Here is a 24932-nt window from a genome sequence, read left to right on the forward strand (position 1 = left end):
CGAACATTTACGGAAGGAGAGACTAGACAATCACCTCATCGCTGAAACACGACATCAAACCTTGTTCGATTTCCGGTAAGCACTAAACAAAGTTGACTGTTTGAACACCGAGAGGTGGCTGTACTGATCGTGTGTGGCTTCAACGCCAACAAACAGCACAGCGACGTGGTTGCGCCAAAATAGATGTTGGGCTGAAAACACAGTTCGTTCATCTTGCACGATTCCATTTTAAAGAGACGGGTCAATGTTACGTGGCCACATTATAACATTGGATTAAATAGAACATCATGTTACCTCCCATCAAACACGTGAATCCAGGCTTCTAAAAATATTGCACATGCGGAACACCCTCAGTTAACATTTATCATTATTTCTCAGGACAACTAATACAATTTCTATGTTGAAGATTAACTAATTTACAACGTTGAGGACCAAAAGCAAAGGGATTTAGGCAACCGCCGACACACCAAACTATCCCGAAACACAAGTTGTAAATTTGAAAAAGGTTTAACATTATACACCTGCTTTATGCCAAAATTTTGTAGTCCAACAAGAGTGAGCGAGCAGCGGTAGACAAGCGAACCACCCACACAATGAATCCATGACCCCGCTGCTTCAAATGAATCATCGCACCCTGATGCTGCCAGGCAACAAACGCCGGCGCAAACTTCACCATATCTGGGGCGAAAGGCTATTCTTTCACTGTCTACAAAATGGCAACAAAAAGGTACAAGCTGGAACCAAGATAATAACCAGATTGAAAAGACCTCAGCCCCCAACCAATAATTTACTCTTCAAATGAAATGCGCCGACAAGTAGTTGCACCAGGGCACTTTGTTCCCCTTTTGTGTTTGTGTGCACTTTGGTCAAATGGGTACCAGCTCCAGTTATAAAATATTTTCTGTTCCAGATGTAACCAGGCAGCTATTTGATGCATCACCGAATGCTTAGGCTGCTCAAATCATCAACAATATGCAGAGTCCCGTTCAAAGTGCCCAGCTCTCCGTCCTTTGGTTTCAGCTGAGGGTTTGGGGCAATTCCATTTTCTGGTGAATTCTCGAGACTATGGTCAACAACATAGGCTGCAATAGCACTCTTGATGCCTTCAAAGTATGTCGAGTAAGGAAAATATTCTGCACAGCGAGCCTTCCACCCTGTTGACAAGTAAGGTTATTCCTGAGCGTACAATTAATAAACAGGATCTGTTGGCACACTATATAAGCAGATATCATGCCAGGAGCATCCAGCACCGACATTGTGACCATATTAATGGTCCTATCAAGTACAGAGAAAGTACCAGCATAAATCCTCAAAACATGGCAGCGGAAGTAGCAAATAAATTACTAATAGAATAGTGCAATATTAAACACCAAGTGGCATGAATTCATGTAATGCTGGAAATCAAGGTCATGAGGAACACAAGGAAAGAAAAACTACATCAATGCTAGCAAAACAATGTAAAAACTACATCACTGCGAGCAAAACAATGTACCATGTGACACAATACAGGTACAGCAATTTCGGAACTTACTATTTGCAACGTCCTGGTCGCCAAAGACTGTCTCCAGCAATTTATGAACATCAACACAATCTTGAATTTGCCATTCATTCACAGGACCAAGCACATTATTTCTGTATAAAATTGGGAAAATGTAAACACTCTGTACATTACAGGTAAACAAATTAGAGGTGTTTTTTGTCTTTACCCTGAAGATGTACTATTTGTCGAATCTTCAATTAATTTAATTGCCTCCATCTTCTTATTTGGCTCCAAGAGATACATCATTTCAGCAGCAGCTGCTCGGTGCGTCAATGAAGCTGCGAAAGAAATATTGACAAGAACGAGTAAGATTCCTGATCAGGAAAATACCAATAAAGAACATCAGAGTAGTTACCGTTGTGTTTTTCAAGGAAACTTCTGTTTACTTCAATGAGAGACTTCCCATGTAACTGCCTGCAAAAACTTGCTAGTCATGTAAGCTCATAAAAACATGCAGCGACCGAGCAATTATCAGCTAAGAACCTTATGTCTGGTCGTTCGGATTCCAAGACATTCCAAATTAGCTTCTCAGAATCAGTCACAGGAGTAGGAAGGCTGTTTATCTTGTGGAAGAACTTTATCTGCAAACACAGATCAAGTAGTAAGTAAATAGCAACAAAATAAATTGATTGGATTTGTCTTTTTATTGTTCAGCTGAAGTATTTTAAATACAAACAATAAATTAATGTATATGTATACTAATAATAAAAGCACCATTAATGTGGCTAGCCACCATCAACAACTTATAACTCATTTTGACTCCAAGCCCTTCACCAACCTATAACACTGACCACTAATGTGGCACCTAAGCAAAGTGGCTTAGAAAGCATTGTGATATTCTACAAAAGAGCAGTATCATAAAAACCTATATCACAGATGATGGGATTCACCAGTTCACCATCATATCCATTTCCAATTATTTACACTTCAATTTATGCAAAATGGCTACAAAACTATGATTATATATGTCTAAGTGCTATCACAAAGAAATTGAGCACTAGAAATTATTAGCAAGGCCCTGAAACCATGGACCCATATAATGCAATAGTGACTCCTTCCTTGACATTATAGGCATCTAATTTCGAGTGGACAAGGAAAGACCATGAACAGCCTTATGCTCACCAACTTACATCCAAACCAGAAGGGAAACACAGCTTTAAACCTCCTATGGTTTGACTTCAAAATACACCCAATTTGTATGGCATGAGATAATTCTAATCTAATGAAAAAAAAACATGTACATGGCATTTAGTTCCTTTTCACAAAATATGTTGTGGGTTCAAGGCATTGTTCTCAGACCATAAATATTTAAGGAAAACCTTAAGTCTGGTATCTAGATAGCTGCTAGATCGTTAGCGTAATGAATAAAGAGAGTTTCTTATGACTTGCCACATTGTTCATGAAAGAAGAACTTAACGCATGGTGTACTTTCGGAAACTTACCAAACTGCGGTGACTATCTGGATTGTTCTCATCCAATTTAATGAGCTGTTTAACCGCCTGAAATTACAGATGGATTACAAAGATTAAGACAAGCGTTGAAAAAATGGAACAAATTAAGATCATGTCGCAAATAAACCATTATAATACTAATCATGCTTTCAACTAGATAAATAAACAACTTTTTTTTGAATCTGTTACTCACATATTAGCATTTACCATAGACGTAGATGAGAATTGGGGGATCATGACAATGTCTCATTAGGAACTAATATATAAAATGCCACCTATCCAAGGATGATTTCACCCACTTTCCCATATTATAACAAAGTTATTATCACCGACTAGCCTATAACTAATGGTAAAAAAAAATGGCTGGATTCAACACCACCCTCTGCTTGCCAACAAACATGCAGTGTTTAGCATTTACACATTTAACACTTTCTTCATACATGTACACTTCTTCAGAAATGATTTGGAATATTTAGATTCAATGACATTGCTAGGAGAAGAGGCATCGCATTTGGCAATTCTCTATAATGTTGGTACCTAGACATTGTAAGCTTATAATTATGAAATAGGCAGAGCGTAACTAGCATCAATGAATTTACATAGATACAAATGTTAGAAGCATTTTCATCAACTTTTTGTCAAAAAGAATCAGATCACACTGCCATAGCATATCAAGATGTAAACAAAGGGCAAAAAATTATAAAGAGAGAGTTGAGTAGCGCTACAGCATCATAATAGACAGAAACTCTATACCTGGAAAGCAAGTAAAACCTTTTGCTTTCTCATGTTGAGCTCAAATGAAAGTATATGGGTCTCCAATGAGCTTGACGAGTTATTCTGCAGGAGCTTCAGGTATTTCGTGGCTTCTGCAAGCGGATCTTCAATCTGCGAGCAAGAATTTGCATAAACTAATGTTCCAACTTCCAGCTTACACAGATAAGTACTCCCTTCGTTCCAAATTGTAGATCATTTTGGCTTTTCTAGATACATAGATTTTGCTATGTATCTAGACATAATGTACATCTATGTCAATAGCAAAAATCATGTATCTAGAAAAGCCAAAACGACCTACAATTTGCAATGAAGGGAGTAACAACTTACCAAAGAATTAGAAGTCATAAATTGTGTGCACAGAAGATGGATAGGAATGACATAATTATATAAGGCCTTGCGGTGAAGATGAATACCTGGATTAATTTTTCACCATGTGGATCCTGATCAACTGGTCTTGCATTTTGTTTCTTTCCAGATTTTGAACTGTTGGATGACGCTGCTTCATCCTCCTGTTTCTCTTCAGCCTCCTGGAAGAGTATGGGGAGCAAAATAAGAGAACTAGGTAACATTGATCCTGCAAGTTACCGCGCGCGGTCCAATTGTGAGCTTCTGCAAAATAAGATTACCCTTTTAGCACGCGCTTCGGCTTTCTTCTGCTTTTGCCTCAATTTCTTCCTCTGAGCAGGTGGCAGTTTTGACATCTCATCATTCTCCTCAGTAGAAGATTTTGTTGGAGAATCATGTAGTTTCATATAGCACCTACAGTTTGCTAGCATCAACAAATATCCTAAATAGAACCACTAAGTAATAAAAAAAAACACCAGAAACAAACATTACCTGATAGCTCCAGCAGCAGCCTTGTGGAAGTATTCATGAGCATGCAAACGATCTTGAAATTTCAGCATAGAAACATATGCTCTAAGTGTCATTTTCCGTAAGCAATATGAATGGAAGTCAAACTGATCTTCAGTCATATCAGCATAGTGCTTTTCAACTGCTAAGAAATTTTTTAGGGCCCTGCCGAGATCACCTTGACGGAAATAACTCTCACCAGAAGCAAGTTCATACCTGAAGCATTATAGCATCAAGTTAGAGATAGAATGAGAACATGAAAGATGGATAGAGGAGGGGAGAGAGCACATACCACATGCACTGCATGTCATGAAGATTATTGTGTTGATCCCCATCTTTTGTAAACAAGACGGCAGTCTTCTCAGCAAGCCCAACCTTCATAAGTAAAAAGAAAGAGCTAAATGTAAGAAAGGTAGCAAATAAAATGTGCTTTCATTTTGGATAAATACTAGAGAATCTGTATCATTCCCTTCATGCTCTTGAATCCGGCATTTTAATTGTCATTGCCTCCAAAACAATTATACAAAAATTCTTTTGATGGCAAACCTAAAATTATCATTTCCACACGACAAATCTAAAAGCCTTTTGACACGAGTGGTAAGTTGATAAATTGACTTGACTGCACTCTAAAACAGCATTCATAACAATACAAAGGTTACAGGAAAAAAGGTACTGTTCCTAATTTAGTTACCTGGTCAGCCTCAAGCATCTGCATAACACACTCGCTGTTTAAGTAACGATCAGCAAGATCCATGGACCTAGCTTCATCTGCTAATGCAGCTGCTGCTGCAAAATTGCCAGCATGCTGCAATATCTTTCCCTGGAAAGGAAGCATGGGTATTAGCATAGTCATAGCATTGTGCCTGACTTAATTTGATATAATCGTTTGAACCCTTTAACCTTACATACAACAGAAACGCTAGAAATCATAATGATGCTGGCAAGTTTATATGGGGTCAGTGCTGGGTCACTACAGACACATAGATTAACAGAAGAGAACAGCAATATATCAAACAAACAAATCGGTAGGCAACAAAACCACTGCATTTAAGCTGAAATTAATTCAAGTTTCAAGTGTGTGTGTGTGTGTGTGTGTGTGTGTGAGAGAGAGAGAGAGACCTTTACTGAATATAAATCAATGACAGTTGGTGTATGTGATATTGCCTCATCAATTTTACTTAAAGCAATCTCAAACTGGCCTCTTCTGTCATAGTGCTGCATTAGATAAGATTGGGAGAAAACATGACTGTTAGAGACCATAATATTTCTAAAAAAGTTTTGAGAAATGTATGTAAAAACGGCACAGCAACTGCAAACCTGGGAAATCAAAAACAGGGTCCACAATAGTGTGGAAGGAGGCTCCTTTTGTGGACTGCAAAGCAAGACATTGAAAATAAATAGTAAATAAGACAATGTTTGCATATTGACACTATCGGTATTCCATTAGTTGTAACGAGCCTGATTGGTTTGCTGCCAAAGTTTTGGCAAGCCAATCTTTTGGCCACTACTTGGTTTGCTACGAAAATTTGCCCACATCTCACACTTATTTTACCAAAGTATTGGCAAGATTGTTGCCCAACTTTTGGCTTGCTAAAACTTTGGCATGCCAAAATTTTGGCAACAAACCAATCAGGCTCAACAACTGCTTTCTAGGGCAATAAGAGAATTATCGACAGTAAGATTAAGTAACAGTGATCATTAACAAGCACGAGCTTGAAAAGTGGGGCAAAACTATCTATAAACATTTTGCATTACAGTCATTGGCAAATCCGGTATCCCTACTTAACACATGAAAACTTTGCATAGTTTAACAAGTGGTCTTTCGTGTATTTAGGAAGCATTGCCTCGCAGAACCATCTTATACAATATCCAAAAGGATTAATGCCTCTAATAACCATCTTATCATCTCCAAAAGGATTCTGGTCAAGATGTCAAGTACTTCATGAATTGCAAAACGACACCACATAATGGTTGGGTAACCAACAACAAATTAATAAGCAACGCAACTGAATGAGGACGCATTCACAATAGTTGTCAGGCAGACAGGCACTATGGATTACCTTCCAGGAAAGCAACCAGAAGTCCTAATTGAATCTTCTATTTTAAGAAATAACTGCTCCAGTATGTTTGCCTGTCAATAGGATTTAAAATTCGCATATGAAACGGCTCTCTGACTTCCATGATGATCAGTAAATGAAGTACAGAATTAATATTGTGCAGTGCAACTAGTGTTACCTTGCCAGGATGCTCGTACAGTGGGCTTAAATCAGAAAAAAGTGAAGGTACACCCTGAAAAAATGTTATGCCGTTACAATTGATTATAACAAAAGCATGTGGGCTAGAAAACCTATTTTAAAGCTGTATGGCAAAGAAAGAGAGAAAACAACAAAATCAACTATCACTTACCTTTGTTAATAGAGGTCTGACATAATTGTCTGCTGCCTCCAGGAATTTCTCACCTTCCAGGAAATCAAGAGGGATACGCTGTTGCAAAAAAAAAATGTAAAAATTTTAGATTCATGGATTCTCAAGCACATGCCCTGCTTACTACAAATAGTCAAATACATGCAAGGAAAGTAGAATTTATCCTCATATATATAGGATAAAACTAGGCATGCCAATGTTAAAGGTATTATTTTGTATCACTTGAAAGCTCAGTAGTGGATTAAAAAATAGAGTACTGCAATAAATATGAAGTTACAGTTTCACATAGTTTACCTTAACAGCTGATGACCAAGCATAGTTTTCTTTAAGGGAGTCATATAATGCGCTTAAGCGATCAACATCTTCGGCAGAATATTGACCATTATCAGCATATAGGCCAAGGCACTTTTGCACAGCTATGAAGTATCTGAGAAGAACCAGTGAGAACTAATTAATCCACAAGAGTAACAAAATGTAAATTATGAATATAATGGCAGCATAAGGAAAGTGTTATAGAAAGAAAGGAGGTACATATATTTTTCACAGCATGCTAAAGAAATTAGAGTGTAGTGTTTGGTTCGTGCACAAAACAACCTTACTAGTTTTGGTAATGCCTACAGTCCTTTGGTCAGATCCTATGCATTTTTCAAGTCAACTCTAGGCCAACTGCAGGTAACAAAACCTTGGACAAAACTTTGCCTAGCAAAAGTTCTGGCAAGGTTGGTTGCACAGACCCGAAGTACCAAACATACCCAAAGAAACAGCACAAGTCACATTCCCATACCCATTAAGACGGTGGCCCAAAATTAAGGCTGAATATATGTATAAAAAAGGGACACAAGTAACTCACTTGTAGTTATCAGGATTCATGAAAAGCAGTGATCTGTAAATGCTCTCAGATTCATCAAAGCGGCCAAGTTTGAACAAAACAGATGCCATTTGTTCTTTAAATGATAGCTTGTCAACCTGGCACACAAAATTAACATGAACAGGCACAAAAAATGTTATTGAACATCTTGTTCAGAGACTCCCAACAACCACCACATACAAACAATATAATACAAAAGGATAGTGCTCACAATCTTGCTCTCCTTCTTCTGCATTTCCTCAAGGCCTCTGTCTAGCATCCCACATTCCTCAAACAATGATATCTATATAAAAAAAGATTACATGACACTATTGAGTATAATATAACATTCATATTCTAGGAGCATAACATGAACTTGTAAGTTAATAGCTGAATAAAAGCAAGCCTAAAAGAAAGGAACGTCATCATAAATTCATAATGTGTGTTGTACCAAAAGCCAAGAAAATTAGAAGAAAAAAAGGAGCCACTTATTTGACTGACTGACAAAAGAAGCTTTCCATGGCAGGAAACATAAGTGAATGTAATGCAAATGAACAAAATACTACACAGTGAACATAAACACTGAGTAACTGACACCGAAACACTAACACTAAACTACAACTAATAAACAAATTTAGATGGCATAAAGACATATAAACCCAATACACAATACGCAGCACAGCACTAAACATTTTCTAAAACCAATACCAATAAGCAAAACTGCGACCCTATCCAAGAAAGATAAGAGACATGTGACAGGCACCTTATACAGTAGCATTTCACTGTGTTCATAGTCTGGAGGATAATCATCTTCCAGTGTCCCCTCATATGCCTCCAATACTTCTATTGCCTTGGAGGAACTACAAATAGGTAAACAGAAACCACCACAGTAAGTGATGAATTTTTCCATACCGTACATGTTTCGGCTTAACATTAGGGTGTTAGCGAGCAGATCATCAATAAATGGATAAGTAAGCTCTCATCTGATAAATTTCAATATAAACCAAAAGAAATTGACAAGTTTGGATGTTCGAAAAAAAAACATTTTCAAGATGTAAATTCAATTATAAGAAATAAGGTATATAGACATGAGGATGCCATGGGCCTTATGGGCAAACCCTGGATTAATAGGCCTTTAGGCAATTACCAGAAATAAGGCTAAATAAACATGCACATTATACCTAGTAGTATTGGGTACGAACAATGATGACACAGAGCAATCAAATAATTATGCAACAAAGAAAGCCATAAGCCAATAAGATTAGAGTCAGCCCACAGTTTATACCCAATAACACTCAAACAATTTCGAATAATACATATTTGCTACTGGACTTTCACGATTGTGTTTTACACCTAAAAAATGCAGCAGAGGCCCAAGTAGCTATAATATGTTTAATCGTATAAGATGGACCTAAATCAGCATTGCTTATAAAGTGGCATACTTGGAATTCAAATGATGAGCGACCGCAAAACCGATCCAGTTCATGCGGTGACTTGGCTTCAAGGACAAAAGTTGTTGCCTAGTCTCAACAAAACCAGACAAGTCCCTCATTTGTGCCTGCGAGAAAAAGTGAAATCCACATATTGGGAGTCAGAAATGGTCCTATCCTGGAAAAAAATGATTAGTGATGCACTGTTGCTTTGAATTTTGGAAGGATGATAGTGAAAAATTCAAATAGCAATATGCACTGGCATATGGCAGAAGTTATGCCATTGCTCATACAAATCTGCACAATCTTCATTATCTTCCTCTGGCATTATATGTCTAGTACTAAGATCCTGAACAAAATAAGGTGCATTGAAGAAATGCTTATTGACCATTTCAGTAATGAACAACGAGAAATGCACAGAAAATTATGTGGGCCATAGGTAACTGGAGTATTGCATATTTTAGCTGGTAAAGTTTTACTGAGGCAAAACAAAAGAAACCAGTGTCCCAAAAGAAAGAAATAGAAATAGTGTGTTAAGTTACACCAACCTGGAGAAGTGACAAGTCGCGAAGAATTTCTATGTTATCTGGATCAATCCTCAAAGCATTTCTGTAACATTTTATAGCTTCTCTGTATTCTCTGTCTGATCGGTAAAGCAATCCATAGACATGCCAGCAGACATGACTCTTCAGATCATTCTACAAAACGTTCAACGCATGTTAGTTCTGATACTTTGTATAATCATCAGAACAACAACAGAAAAAAGACTTAACCAAAATTGATTGCACTAATTGATAACCTTCAGACCACGTCGAACAAGTTCATATGCTTCAGATTTCCGGTCCATGCAGTTTAGCGTCAAACCCTTCATTGATAGTGTTTCTAGATGGAACAAGATATAGAGGGAATGAGATATTCTATGAAGCAGTAGAGTAATTACAGAACCAGATCGTATCTTTCAACATACCACCATGCTCTGGGAACTTTTTTAGTATGGAATCTGCAGCCTTAAGCCCTTTCTTATATTGCTTAGTCTCATAGGATTTCTGTCAACAAAACATTAACAAAAAGAAACTCTCAGAGTTTAACATTAAGAAATGATACCATGAAACATAGAGCACACCGATATTAAGGCCACAATGGGCTAGCTTGTGCAGGCCTCAAGATATCTCAAGAGGTTGCATGCATATGTTTAAAACTCAGCAATTTTAAGACCTGTAGATAGAAGGACATTCTGAGTACCATCCTCAAATGTCCGGCTTTGGTAAATATTCAGAAGGCATATCCTCTTATTATCATCAGAATCGGATAGTAGCTAGTTCAGAGTTTTAGAACCAAGAACCAACTTAGCACTTTCGACTCTAAGCTAAAAAAAAAAGGCCCTTATGCTCAAAAAATTAATCCACTCCAGAGTTTGAACAACATGAACCAAGAACGGTGCAAGGATTTCAGTACCCATGTCACAACAAACCAGTTTTCCATCCCTTCACTGCAACGCTAGGATCAGACTCCACTCCTTAATAGAGTACATGCATAATACAATGACCTATACTGGATTAGGTATACCTCATCAAGTCAATCACTCTAATGTCGCTAAGGTCAATCAACAAGGTCCTCGAGGCGAGACAACATTACCACCCAATCACTAGGCACTTTTTTCATAATCTCACTAGTCACATTAGATTAAACATCACCAAACATGGTCATGCACAGATGAACACGGCTCATGCGGCTCGAACTGCAACCAATCCACTAGTGCTAAAAGCAATGCTTCCGGAGCTAACAGCCTACAGCTGTTCTATGGAGGGACTCAGTCATCCAGCTACCGCAGCTTCTCAGAGCTGCACACACGACCTAACGACCACAGCCGATTGCCAAACCAGCAAAACACCAGCGTCCGCACACTCCCCTGCAGCAGCTCGGATCGCCAGCGTGCCAAATCGAGCGGAACCGAACCACGGAGCAGGCAGATTCGCGGGGGAACGGATCGTCTGGATTCGAGGGTGGGGGAGGACCGGAGCGGGGAGGTGGCGTTCTTACGACGATGACTTTGAAGAGGTTGGCCTCCTTGGGCGGGAGCGACGACCCCATGGCTGCGGCGGGGGCGGCGCGGCGCGGCGAGGCGGGGCGGCGCGAACCCTAGGACGGGGTGAGGAGGGGGAAGGGTTTTGGAGGCGCGAGGTGGAGGGTGGGCTGTGTAGCGGTGTCGTGCCGTCGTGGTGTGGGGCTGTGTAATGGGAGGCGTAGAGGCGTGCGTGGCCGCTTCGACCGCAACTCCGCAAGGAACCCTACCCGCCTGTTCGGTCGCTGGAAGGAAGGCCGAAGGCTGACTACAGAGAATATTTTCATTTTTGCTGGTAGCAGATTGTCTTTCATGAAACATCTTGTGTCCTGTGCGCCCCTGAAAAACGGTTCAGGATAAAATCTATCATGAATAAGGGTTTTGTTTTAAGTCTTTATGATCGTTATCACTTCCACTCTCAATAGCTTCGTGTTTCCGTTTATTATACTGCATCTCTCTGCTGAAATATAAATATTTATGATGTTTGTTCAAAAAAATTATTAATGCATGCCAAAAAGTCATAAAATAATGAAAAAAACATGCTATCTTCTCCTGTTCAGATTTAGATCCTGTTTGGATCCCACCAACTAAACTTTAGCTGAGAATCTATTTGGATCCCTAACTAAATTTTAGCTAGTGTATTACTCACTCTATTTCAGATTGTACGTTGTTTTGACTTTTCTAAGTTTATAGATATTTATGCATCCAGACAATTATGCATCCAGACATACACTATATTTAGATACATAATAAAAACTATGCAACTAAAAAAACAAACAACCTACAATTTAAGAAAAACCCAAACGACCTACAATTTGGGACGAAGGGAGTACCTACCACCCAACTAAAGTTTAGTTTTAGTTGGTTGCCCTCAGCTAAAGCAGCTAAAATTTAGTTGGGTGGATCTAAACAGGACCTTCTATTTCATACTAATTTACTATTATACGAGGAGGAGAATGACTAAGAAAGATGATATGCACTTCTCATATAGCAATCGTTACGGCTGGTTCTAACAACTAAGCAAAGTGGATTAAATTAGATCAACCTAGAAGGAGCTAGGTAATTTTTCATAAAGAAGAAGAAATATATAAGCACCTAAATTCAAACTAGAGGGGACTTGAACCTGGATAGTTAGAGTGCACGATCACACCTCCCACTCTAATAAGTTGAGCTAGACTCACTTTCTAAGTGGATTAGAACCACAAGTGCCTTAGTACACGAGGCAGGAGAGATACGGAAAGAAAGAGATCTTATTTTCCTAGCGAGTGTATACTAAAAATGCACGTTACAAGATAAAAAAATGCATATAAAGTTAGCATGGGATTGATTTTGTATTGATTTTAAACTTAGGGGATAGGATTTTGATACTTTTATATGAAAAAAAGTCCAAATCACTTATGAATAAATCTAAATAACTCCGTAAACTATTTTTTATTCTAATTTGTGATTTGTCATTTTATAAGAGTTATCTTTTTTGTTTCTCCATAATATATTTTAGCTTAGAACTCCTGTTATGCACGGAGAAACATAAGTTATTTTTAATACAAGTTATGTTATCTATAACCTTATAAAATTTTAACTTAAAACTCTAATTGTGCACGAGACACAAAAGGAAAAATCTCATTAGGGGAAAATTAGATCAATTGGCATATATGGTAAATTGAACCCAAACTATTTATGCGGTTATTCAGACTTTGCCAATACTTAAAGCATAGAGTAATTTTGGACTTTTTCATTCTCGTAGTTGAGAATGCAATCCAATAAATTTGTTACAATGTAATTTTGAAAATATAGAGCTTATACACAAGTAACTTTATGTTCCTAGCTTCACGATGTCATAGATGCTCAACTAAATGCAAAAGGGAAAAGAGTTATTTGCTTAACTTGGAGACGTAGGTAGGAATCTCTATAGAGTGCAATGCACCGTAGGTCCCTAAACTATTTCTGTATTTATATTTGGGTCCATGAACTTTCAAAGTGATCACCTAGTTCCTTCAACTTTTTTAACTAATTCATTTTATGTGCAAATTCAGGTTCATGGTTGGACCTCGAGTGAACTTAGAATGAACCCCTTGAACCTAAATGATTGCTTGAAAATTTCATGGACTCAAATAAGAATGTGGGAATAGTTTAAGGACCCATGATGCATTTCACTTTCTCTCTCTGTATATTTTTTCTAAGTGCGCCCCATCCACCAGGCATCATTAGTTTCCATTTTCCTGCATCCAAGTTGAGCCATGTCATCTAGAAAACAAGTGAGGTAGATCGATTTATCCGTACCATCAACGTTCCACCAAGTGATGCAACTATTGAGCTTCTGCTACTTTGGCAGCTAAAGTGTTCAACAGATCTTTATAATGGCTTCCTTATGTAAGCATACGAGCCAATTTTATTTGGGAATTTTGTGTTCTTGCGTAATTGTGATTTTATCCTCAAATATTAACAAGTCAATACGATTTTGCCCATATTTTGACCGTTGACTAGTGAATAGTTAAGAGCAAAATTACAAAGTTAACCGAGGGTAAATATACAATTGCACTTCAATGTAGGGGTAAGATAAAAAAAACCATTTTATTTATCTTGAAATATTTTTAGTTTGCGCAATATTTTTGTTTCGCATACCATGTTAGTTGTGTTGCCATTATGTTCCTCTAACCTACAATATTTCCGAATCAATAATATTCCTCTGCCTAACCAAGTTCCACACTTAACACATGACGCAACCACAAAATGATCTTGGCCAATATGATCACTAGTTAACTTTCATATACATTTATAATTGAATTGTTGTTGAGTGCCATCAATTATATCATTATATCATTGTGGCTATATTAGCAAAATCCGGGTATAAAAAACCTATGGTGACAATAAATTATAGTTTTAAAAATTAGGGTGGGGATGTGGAGGGTGTTTGCAAAACCATGGTTCATTAAAAATGACATCCTTATTGGAGTTTCTAAGACCTGAATAGAATACAGTTTTTAACAATACCATGTTTTCTTAAACTTCAAGGTATATACACCTTGCGACCTTTTCAAAACCAAATCAATTTGTAATCATCTTTCATTTCTTAAGGCATGCACACACTTTTAAGTGCAAAACATTATAATTTCAAACAGGAAATAGTCTCATATAACATATGTTTTGGTGTATGGAAAATATATACCACATTCACATTTGAAGATAATTTTGATTTTGTTTTTACACCTATTTCCTTTTTACCATGCATGGTAGGTGAGAGGGCGAGGGGAGAACACAATGCAATTTATCTGAACGCAGACGTGAGTTATGCATTTGATTAAAAAAATTCTAAGCTATGGCGCTAATCACAAAACTTGTCTAGCAAAGAAGGCATGTATTGTATACATGCTACTTTTGTTTTTGAAGACGACAGTCTATCCCCTTATGCCGTTTTCAAATTGGTGAATGCTGAATGGTTATACCATTTTCTTTTAAAATGCTACATAATAGATAAGTGTGGTTTCTCTGATTTTTAAATCGAGTCGCACATACCATTGCATGCATTTAAGCAAAAGGAACACCTTACTCCCTCCGTCTCAGAATATAGCTACTTTTAGATTTATCTTAACTCAAACGTTTTTAACTTTGACTATAAATAGCCAAAACATCATAAAGGCTGAGTTCATAGGGAAACCAACTATCATAATACGTAACTTTTTTTATGTGAAATAAATTACTTTTAGAGGTATTGTTGGTTAAAAATCAAAATGTTTGACTTAGGACAAATGTAAAAGTAGTTATTATCTCCATTTCAAAATATAGGTCGTTTTGACATTTCTAGATTCATAATCTTTAATATTTATCAAGATATAGTATATATTTAGATGAATAGCAAAAGCTATGAACCTTTTTTTTTGTTAAACAAAAGCTATGAACCTAGTAATGTTGAAATGATCTACAATTTGGGACCGAGGGAGTATGAAATTTAAAATTATGCATGTGCACAATACATGGATGGAATAAATAAAGCAGAAGCTGGGGAAAAGGAAAGAAACGAACGAGATGACTCCTCTCCCTCTCTTCACCTCGGCCCGTTGCCCAAAGCCCCAACCCCAAGGCCCAAACGCTCCACAGACAACCAGTTCTTCACTTCTTCCTCTTCTCCCCGCTTTTCCGTTTCAATTTTTGAACTCCCGATCCGGCAACGCTCCCAATCTCCACTCCCCAACCACATTCCACTCACACGGGCCTCTCGGCTCGCCTCCGGCGTCGCCCCCGAGTTCCCCACGTGGCGGCGGGACCGCCAGACCGACGAGCGGCGGCCTCCGCGCCGCATGGACGCTGCCGACCCCCTCCGTGCCATCTCCTCTCCGGCCCGACTCCTTCCCCGGACCCTCGGCCCCGCCGCCACCGCGGCCTCCCCCTCGAAGGCCCGCGAGGTGCTCCTCGAGGCCATCTCCCGCGCCCGACTGCTGGTACGTATGCTCGCCCGTCCCTTGAGGGCACAAACCTCTCCATGGCCACGTCCACCCCCATCCCCAACCCTAGTCTCGAATCGCCGCCACGCCTGCTTGTGGTAGTTTGGTCGAGATGGCATTTCAAGGAGGGGATCCCTTCAAGGAGACCCATCTCTCTCGCGATCTAGGGTTCTACTTTTGTTTTTTCATTTACAGCTTGTGATTTATTCCCTTTATATGTTTTAGTTTTTTTTTTCAAACTTTTAGAGGGAAATGCAGGAAGTAACTCATCAAATAAGATAAATATTGTATTACTTGCATTACTCAGGTGCTAATTTCAATGTTTCACAATGTCCCGTGTAGAAAGGATCCAAGGAGCTGGTTGAGCAGGCCAGAATGGTATTGAAGGGACACGGGGACATCCGGATGCTCTACCATGATGATGGAGTGAAAGTCGCCCCCCATGCAAATGGCACGAAAGACCAGCAGGGAAGAAGGCCAGGACCAGACCGCAAACGGTCTCGGTTCACTCAAAAGGCCCATGAAAGGCAAACTGCTTGTTCTCTTAAGCTGTTATTACTTCCATATACAGCTCCATGAGCAACGTGAGCTGTGAATAGCATTAAATTCACTTGTCTTGATGCTGCTCTCTTTGCAGGAAGCTGGTGCCTGCTGTTGATCACTCTAACGTACTGAAGATTAAGGATCCAAACGAGTACTATAAGAAATTGGATGATATTGAAGGTAACCGCTATCATTACAGAGTTTGATCAGCATTCATTAATGCACTAATAACAATTAATCAATGCAGAAGCTGAGAAGGAGATAAGACGGTTAAATGGTGAGGTTGTTGATGAGATGGTAATGAATTTTGATCCTGTAGTAGAACCCAAGAGGCGCTCTACTTTGCTGGGGTATGCTGCTTAGCTCTTTCTATAGCTAGCTATATTCTTGTGTGTTGTGTGACCTATTAGTTTGGAGACCTACTGGTTGCAGAAGAATAGTGGAAACATAAAAAATGCCTTTTTCTGTACCTACTTGCCAACCTATCAAGGTTGCTGCAGTACTGAAAAGCATTGATGACAAAAATGAACTGATCCCCATGAATTATTCCTGTTAATTGACAGGAGAAAATCAGTCCGTACTTTCAAGTTTGCTGATGCTGATACTCAAGATCCAACTGAGGTACCAGCTTCCCAAACAGAAACTATGACAGGATCTCAGCTCTCGCAAGATGATGCGCATGCCTCGTTTGCTGAAAAAAATGAACAGTCTGTTCCTCCAAGATCTGGCCAATGTGCTATTTCAGATGTTTCAGAGAAAGAAGGTTACACATCATTTGTTTAGATTTGTTGCCATTATCTATACTTAGATTTGCTTGATGTGATTTCACTATGTACAGATTCATTAGCTGAGAAGGATGGAGATGATCTGACTTATGTACTGGCCTCACTCAAAAATCTGGATGGATCTGAAGAGGAAGACTTTCTCCGAAAGATCTTAAAGATGCGCAAAATAGAGAAAGAAAATGTTTGTCTCCACAACTCTGTTCCTGAAGATAGGCCACGAAGAAGCAATACTGCACGGAAAAAATCAATGAGGGTTCCTCCAGAAAATCCTTTGCCCCAGAGTTGCCAGAGTCGAGTTTCAGAGTTAGAGAAACATTTATTTCCTGGAGTTGCAGGGAATGATAAATGTGCAGATCTACAGGAAGATGATGAATCTGAAGGTTCACCAGATATTGTGATGGGTGAACAATCATTGGTGCATGATTCATCTGATGTTTTGGTGACTGATGAGACCTTTGCTGCAAGTGAAATTGATAAGGAGACCCCAAATCTGGGTGTCAAAGCTGCAGATCATGTTATTGATCCAGAACCAAACATGCCAGATCGTGCAGGTGAAAGGCAGGCAGGAGGTTCCCCACTTGGTTTGTATACTGCAAGTGAATATGACAGGGAGACCCCAAATCTGGGCGTCAAAGCTGCAGAACATGTTCTTGATCCAGAACCAATCATGCCTGATCATGCAGATGAAAGGCAAGCAGAAGGTTCCCCACTTGGTTTGTACAGCAATACAGAAGTTGCCAAAGAAAAGGCTGCATGCAGCAGGAGCGATATTTCTATGGTGGTACTTGTTCTTAAAATTGTTTCTCACCTTTTACTTATTCATTAGTGAACTTCTGAACCATTGACTCTGGCATATATCATATCTTACTTTGCGCTGCAGGAAGACAATGTGCCAATAGACAATCCTACTGATATGTCTAATAATGAAACAGAAGTTTCTTCTCCTCATCATTTGGAGGGCAGCTTGGCCGAAGTGTTGGCCAGGACACCAGTTAGAAATGTGGCTTCAGATGGTGTTGATCAGACTTCTCATGCAGCTGAGGACAACATTCAACATCTGGTAAGTGCCCGCAGAAATTATTACTGTTAAACATAATTTTCTGAGCGCATCTATTTTCTGAGTGTATCTTGAACTTAGGTTTCTGTTTTGTTTCGCAGGAAGCGGTTGAAGAGGATGGTGTTATACAAGGTACCTATTTTTTCTGAAAATGTCAGCCAAACGTATGCCTCCGATGACTCGGGAAAGGAGATTTACAGACATATCGATTGCAGTTTTTCTGTCATCTAAACTGCACAACGATTATACTAAACTTGATTACCTTGTTCTCCTCCAACCTTACGGCAAGCCACCCTTAACAGTCCACCACGCATGCACTTGTGACCTCTCTCACGCACACATGCCCACGCATGCGCAGCCCCCCCCCCCCCCCCCCCCCCCCCCCCCCACCCACCCACACGCACGCACGCACGCATACAAGGAATCACTCTTTGCAAATAGACCCTGAAGTAGAATAAAATCCAATAGCTCTTTGACAGTAGCAGTGTTTCCATAAGACAAGCATATTTATTGTGCTGGTTAAGTTGTTCGGAAGCAATGTCATGAACATTGTCACAATATGTTCTTCATTTGGTTGAATATTATGTTTCAATATGATGTTTAAATCATATGATACCTATGATATTCATATGCAGTTTAGGGCATGTATGCAGTCTTGTATACATGCCTTTGGCAATTACTCTTTTTCTAAATATATATACACATCATTAGTAGAACTGTAATTATATAGAAGTATTTTTGATGGTTTATCTATTAGTTTCATTTTTTTTTGTGACAAACCCAAATGCTTTAGTGTATAGCTGTATAATAATGGTCAAAATTTCAAAAGTGTGACCAAATCCTAGTATGCTATTCTGCATTGAGTGCCAAATTTAGAACATGTATTTTGTTGAGGTTTGGAGCATTAATTTTTCCTTCACAGATAAGTCAAGTCATCCATCCGAGGTGCCTCTAGAAGATATTGATCCAGTGAATCAGCCTCAGATGCATGATGGAAACAATAAGGTAGATTCTTATGTAAAATCATAGATGTTGTCTTTCAATCACTGCTGCTGTAAATAATCTAGCTCAGCATGTCTTCATTCTTGCCTTCTTTGGACTTTCAGAAATTGGCAGCTGATCTGAGCAATGCAGTGTCCCCAATCAAAGAGAAGAAGCGACAGGCAGCTCGAAAAGGAAAAAAGAAGCAACAATCAAAGAGGAGCCAAAAAGTGGCAGGTACTACTTCTGTCCATTGTACTTCATTTTTAGCAATGCATGTGCACTTCAAACCCTTTTGTCTATGAGATTATGAGGATTGTTCTTAGCTAGGCTTGCTACCTGCGTTAGAATGTTGCACGCCTTCAAAGAAGCAGAAACATGCTTTGTGCATAACTAATTGTTTGCATGTTCTAGTTCTTCCTACCATTAGATTAAACTAGTGTTTGGCGTGCCCCCCTGCGCGCGTTGCGTTGCACTGTTCTGTGCTTTGTTGTGCAAGGCATTGTAGAAATGGATATGATCGAGAACGGTAAAGGCACATGCTTTCACACAGGTAAATGCATAACACTATTCTAGACAATTCAGCACAATCAGGTCCCATGGTAGTTTAGTGTGTGTCCTCCAGTACAGCATAACAACGAAACAGGCACAGATAATTTACAACGTAACTAAGAGGCAGTCTTAAGGATTATAATTGAAAGTCTAGACTTGATAGCATATGGAAGTTGTTGCATGGAAAAAAATTAAGAGACATCACCAAGCAGCAATTAAAATCCATGCGCTCAGGACCTATCTCAATATTTGTACTAATCAGGAAGCCATTGATACTATCTTATCTGCCAGTGCATTGTCAAAGGTGAAATCCTTGCCCTTCATATTGGTTCCAGGAAGGTTGCAATGAGGTAAAAAGAAAGGGCATTCACATTGGTCCTGTACAGGATTGCAATGATATATATAAAAAAAAGTGGACATTAATAAACCTTCTTGCACTTCAATTTCTGAAGAATGGCCAGTATAGAACAAAACATAGCATGATGCAGTGTAATACATAAATCATCATTAGTACACTTTTTTGGGTTTTGTTTACCTCCAAATGATTTATGCAATTTATTTTTTTAGTTTGATTTACCTCCAATTTATGCAAATGATAGTAGCAGTAGCCTCTCAAGCATTCAGAATATAAGGAGCATAGCTCAGTTAGTCGTGCCCTCGCTAGAGTTATGGGTGGGCCAGTCAGGCTTCTACGAAAAATATATATTCATCAGTGAGAGCTCACCCTTTGAAAGATGGTGTAGCCTGCATTCAGAAAATAAGTTTCATTCATGGATTGGAGTATGGGTTCTTTTGATATCACCAAGCAGTCTGTAAAAGAACACAATATAAAACATGTTATCAGGTACAGTGTGTGAAAATCCAGGGGCAGCTTTGCTAAATCACAGTAAACATGCGTGACAAAAGGTGCAACAATGGTATATGCACAACAAAAGCAATAGAACTCCATCAGGCTAGAAAAGATGCAATGATCACACCCTGCTAAAAGCCGAGGCATCAGCTAACACATAATCATGTTCAGATGAAATATCTGCTTGGAATCCATTCCAGCCCATGCATCTGCCTAGCTCAAAAAATGAGACAAGTTTCAGTAAGGTACACCCACAATTCATTGACAGTTCCATGCAAGTCAAATGCCAATGGTTGCCAAGCACAGCTCCAAGTGAGGTTTCTGATGTAGAGGAGCAAAGTATTACAATAATTTTACTTCCAGGCAACTGAAAATCCCTTGTCGCACCAATTAGCAAGGCTAGCTTTGGTCATAGATGGCACATGAAGAACCAGATGGGAAAAACCCTCTCAAATATTTCTCTCTGCCCATATCATGTGTCTTTAAGCACTATCTTAATTAAAAGCAACTAAGCAAAAAGAAAAAGGATGATGGGTAGGTACATAACTATCATCGAGTGGGGAAAAAATCTAGGTGATGGAGTTTTCCTGTGTACCTGAGGATAGGACACCTTGAAGGAGGCATGTCAGAATTAACAAAACCTAGGAGACAAATCCGGAAATGAAAATTAATACGGAGATCGACTGAAATACAATTACTCTACCCAGATATTGCATTGCCAAATCTAATATCAAACCATCAATGAACACATCTGTGATAAAAAAAAAGCATTTACAATGTTATTTCATAGCTTGCTTCGATGCATATATCACTTCCCATTATCCTATGGTGAGCAAATGTATACGAAAACATAGATCTTAGCATGTTTTTGCTCGGGACATGATCTACTTGGAATCAGTAAAATATTTGATTATTGTCCAATGAGCAAATGTGTATGAAAACACAGATCTTAACATGTTTTTTTGCTCAGAATATGGTATGCATGGAGTCAGTAAAATGTTTCCCGAATGTCTTCCCCCAAAGCTGAAGTCAATTCAGATGTGCAAATACAAACTAATGCACCAAACTTTCAGTAAGGCCACAAAAGGCATCAAGTTTCAGAGAACGATGAATGACCAAAGGGATTCACCTCTGGCTATTGTAGTCTGCTAGGCTGTTGCATTGCCCTTTGCTGCGTGCTTGCGCCACTTTCGCTGCGCTCGTGAGCTGTAAACGGCCTCTGGCTCTCGTCCTCTGCGTGTCGTGGCTGCTACTTGCCTACTTTGCTGTGCACTTGCGCCACCTTCACTGTGCCCATGCACCGCCAAAGGCCTGGGAGGCCGTGTTGGCGCGACTGGCACCTCTACCACACCTTCCTTCCACTGTTTCAAACACCACGTTGCCACGCGAGCATTCTGTCAAACACCTTGCAGGCAGCAGTCATGGCGTGAGGAGAAATGCGTGTAGCATCAGAAATTGGATAGGATAGATCATAACAAGGTACCAAAGAAGGGGACCAGGGGGCGTTTGCCTGCTGCTCCGCCCACACAACTGAGGATGAGGGAAACAGTCAAAGAGATGGCCAAGCAGACGTGCCATGGGAAGGGAGGTTGTGTCGCGGGAAAAGGAGGCAGCGGGGCTAGCACGCTTTGGAAAGGGAGGCGGTGGCGATTGCTAGAGCCCGGAGGGGAAGAGGAGAGCGGAGCGGCTCTGGGCGACAAGGTGAGGTGACGATGCTGCATGTTGGTCCTCCTGGATTGGGGATTAGGGCCGGGGCCGCCACAGCAGCGGCAATGTCGAGCAGAGGGAGGGGAAGGGGTGAGCACGGTCGACTAGGACGATGTGAGCGGGAGTCACGGCATATTGTGTGGGCGCTGACAACGGGAGGGGAAGCGCCGGGATGGAGCTGAGGGCGACTGCGCGAGGGAGAACGGGATCCATTTTTTTTTCATGCTTGACCGGGAGACTCTAGAGCCTTCCGGCCAACCAGGAAGCGACATGTGGACCTGCGCAGAGCAACAAAACAGTGGTGAAAAATGGGCCGTTAAAATCCGATCGCACGGTAAAAAATAATTAGGCTAACGTGGCTAGCGCGGTTAATCTTGAAGCTTGCCACGATTCATATGTTTAAATTTTATACAAGGACATCATTTTCAAACTTAGCGCATATTTTGGATCCTATGCCCAGCCTTGCGGTGTAGGAATAGCAAATAAGGTGATGTTTGCTTCTCTTGCCTACTTTTGGGGTAAGATTTCCTTGCTTTTGGGGGACGCCCGGCTCCTTTCCTTGCAAGGTTATCTTTGCTCAACTTAACCCTTAGTTTTGTTTATCAGGGGAAATCGCCTATATACAGCTGAATCTCATCATCACCTGTGACAACAACCGGCCAACTCAGGCTTTATTTTTCTTTTGCTTTCTTGGTGACACATCTTCGTATTTGATTATTCCCTTATCTACTTAGCTATGTTAAATTACTTGATGCATGTATCATTGCTTTAAGATTCTTACTCTGTCTGGAGTCCTGAAGCATATTTTCTTTACAGATGAATCTAACCACCCACTGGAAATATCCCAAGCAAATTTTGATTCGGAGAATCAATCTCGTATGGATGAGAACATTGAGGTAGACTCCTTTTGGTGCACCTTATGTTTTAGTTTCTCTGTTCGAATCGATGTCTGAAAATCTTATATAGAAGTATTACTCAGAGATTGGCACATTCCTTCTCTTTATACAATGTAGTTTGGGTAACAAATGCACGGCAAAAAAAAAAGTAGGAAAAGTTTTCTCTTCATCATGCTAAGCATGTGTTATTCAGGGGAATGGGGGATGAGTAGTCGCTTAGAATTTGTAGATATGACCAGATGAAGACTTGTGTAGGCCCCCCATTTTATTCAAGTTGCATGCACTGGGCAGGAACAAGCAGCAAACATAGATGTTACCTGCCCCTTGTTGAGAACACGTTCTTTAAAATTTGAAGCTCTGCATTCATCTGTCTTTGGACTTTCAGCAACAGAGAGTTGTTACGAGTAGTGCACTGTCGCCAAACAAAGCTAAGGGGCAAAAGGGAGCTCAAATGAGAAACAGGACCAAACATTTGAATCAAAGAAAAAGCCTCGGAGGTCTGTCTTCTGCATATTAAGTACCCTTTTTTCACACCACAGTTGTTTTTGAAGGATACTGATGTCCAGCATTTATATTCTCACTGACTGTTATCCTTAGATGCTGGCCTTGCGTGGCAGTCTGGAGTGAGAAGAAGCACAAGAATCCGCTCAAGGCCTTTGGAGCATTGGCGTGGTGAAAGATTTGTATATGGGCGCATACATGATAGTAAGTACACAGATCTAGCACTAGTCTCAACGATGCTGACCTTTTCTTTGTCACCAAGACTTGTAACAGAATATAAGGCTAAAGATATCAAAGCAAAATCATCGTAGCAATGTGCAAATGCCATCTGACTGTCATTTTAATACAAGCTAGTAGCCTACCTCACGAAACCCAACAATTCAAAGCCCTCTGTTCTGTCCTGTTAGTAAATCGGAGGCGGGGAAAAACGGTGAATCCCAGTTGGGCACTACTTTAGCACCTTATGTATTACTAGTTAATACTAACATAATGCTGCTTAAAGTTCTATCATGCATTTCACAGTTTTACATGCCTACATAATTGCTCTGATCCAAGCGATGTCACTGTATTGATCCAATGCATTTCACTGTGCTGATTGTATATATGCTAAAGTAGAACAGTGACATTTTTATCTAACACTACTATCTTTTCCAGCCATGGCCACAGTTATTGGCATCAAAGCATACTCTCCTGGTCAAGATGGCAAGAAAACTTTGAAAGTGAAATCCTTTGTGCCTGAACAGTATTCCGATCTTGTTGCTGAATCTGCGAAGTACTGACTGAAGTCTGTCCTTGACAAGTCCCGGTCAGATCGCTGGTTTCCTAAGAGGAGCCCGCAACTCGCGGCCTGTGCGACCAGTTGCTTTGTCACCTGACTTGCTGTGATTGTTGTAATGGTGGAGCTGCACAATGAAATGCAGACGTGATGTGAACTTGTAAAGTTAAAGACGGACGTCCTATTGGTAGTCAGTATCTGTCTTAAAGTTTGGATGCGCTCGACTATTCGATACCTGAAGTCTCGCTGTGAATGTGGCGTTCATGCTAATTGCTCTTAATTTATATTCTCTTCTCATTTTAAATTTAAGATGTGCGCAAGAGAAAAATCCTGACCAGTTGGAGGTGATAGAAAAGCAAGATAGCACCTCCAAATATCATGAGCAGGTGCCACTAGCTCGAGCAATTCTTGACTTCACATTTCGTATACAGTACTTCATCCTCGAATATATGGCGTGTAACCGTTT

The 24932-nt window shown here is 39.8% G+C and overlaps 2 protein-coding genes across 4 annotated transcripts; one reads left to right on the plus strand and one right to left on the minus strand.

Annotated features, from left to right (window-relative positions):
* Nucleotides 1-338: 338 nt before the first annotated feature.
* Nucleotides 339-11545, minus strand: LOC117857602 (N-terminal acetyltransferase A complex auxiliary subunit NAA15). The gene is made up of 26 exons (XM_034740354.2): nucleotides 11359-11545; nucleotides 10286-10364; nucleotides 10118-10200; nucleotides 9867-10016; nucleotides 9331-9446; nucleotides 8652-8748; nucleotides 8121-8192; nucleotides 7892-8007; nucleotides 7336-7468; nucleotides 7024-7101; nucleotides 6853-6906; nucleotides 6678-6748; nucleotides 5935-5989; nucleotides 5737-5832; nucleotides 5309-5437; nucleotides 4910-4992; nucleotides 4603-4833; nucleotides 4392-4524; nucleotides 4179-4292; nucleotides 3745-3876; nucleotides 2983-3039; nucleotides 2024-2121; nucleotides 1896-1954; nucleotides 1707-1818; nucleotides 1532-1632; nucleotides 339-1154 (listed from the first exon to the last, which is right to left on the minus strand). The coding sequence occupies exons 1-26, from the start codon at nucleotides 11407-11409 to the stop codon at nucleotides 937-939; spliced, it is 2718 nt and encodes a 905-aa protein (XP_034596245.1). The 5' UTR covers nucleotides 11410-11545; the 3' UTR covers nucleotides 339-936.
* On the plus strand, nucleotides 4192-24750 carry LOC117857603 (uncharacterized). 3 transcript variants are annotated; one of them, XM_034740357.2, is made up of 14 exons: nucleotides 4192-4327; nucleotides 16162-16346; nucleotides 16457-16542; nucleotides 16610-16712; nucleotides 16926-17125; nucleotides 17201-17928; nucleotides 18028-18207; nucleotides 18306-18336; nucleotides 19127-19209; nucleotides 19311-19422; nucleotides 23111-23190; nucleotides 23576-23687; nucleotides 23788-23895; nucleotides 24346-24750. In XM_034740357.2, exons 2-14 carry the CDS (start codon nucleotides 16195-16197, stop codon nucleotides 24468-24470), a joined length of 2100 nt encoding a protein of 699 aa, XP_034596248.1. In that variant the 5' UTR covers nucleotides 4192-4327; nucleotides 16162-16194; the 3' UTR covers nucleotides 24471-24750. The 3 variants fall into 3 exon arrangements, with proteins under 3 accessions (XP_034596248.1, XP_034596247.1, XP_034596246.1); XM_034740356.2 differs by lacking the exon at nucleotides 4192-4327 and adding an exon at nucleotides 15468-15816 and having other exon boundaries at nucleotides 17201-17925; XM_034740355.2 differs by lacking the exon at nucleotides 4192-4327 and adding an exon at nucleotides 15469-15816.
* Nucleotides 24751-24932: the final 182 nt, after the last annotated feature.

Source organism: Setaria viridis, chromosome 5 (assembly GCF_005286985.2).
Source record: "Setaria viridis chromosome 5, Setaria_viridis_v4.0, whole genome shotgun sequence".
Classification (NCBI taxonomy): domain Eukaryota; kingdom Viridiplantae; phylum Streptophyta; class Magnoliopsida; order Poales; family Poaceae; genus Setaria; species Setaria viridis.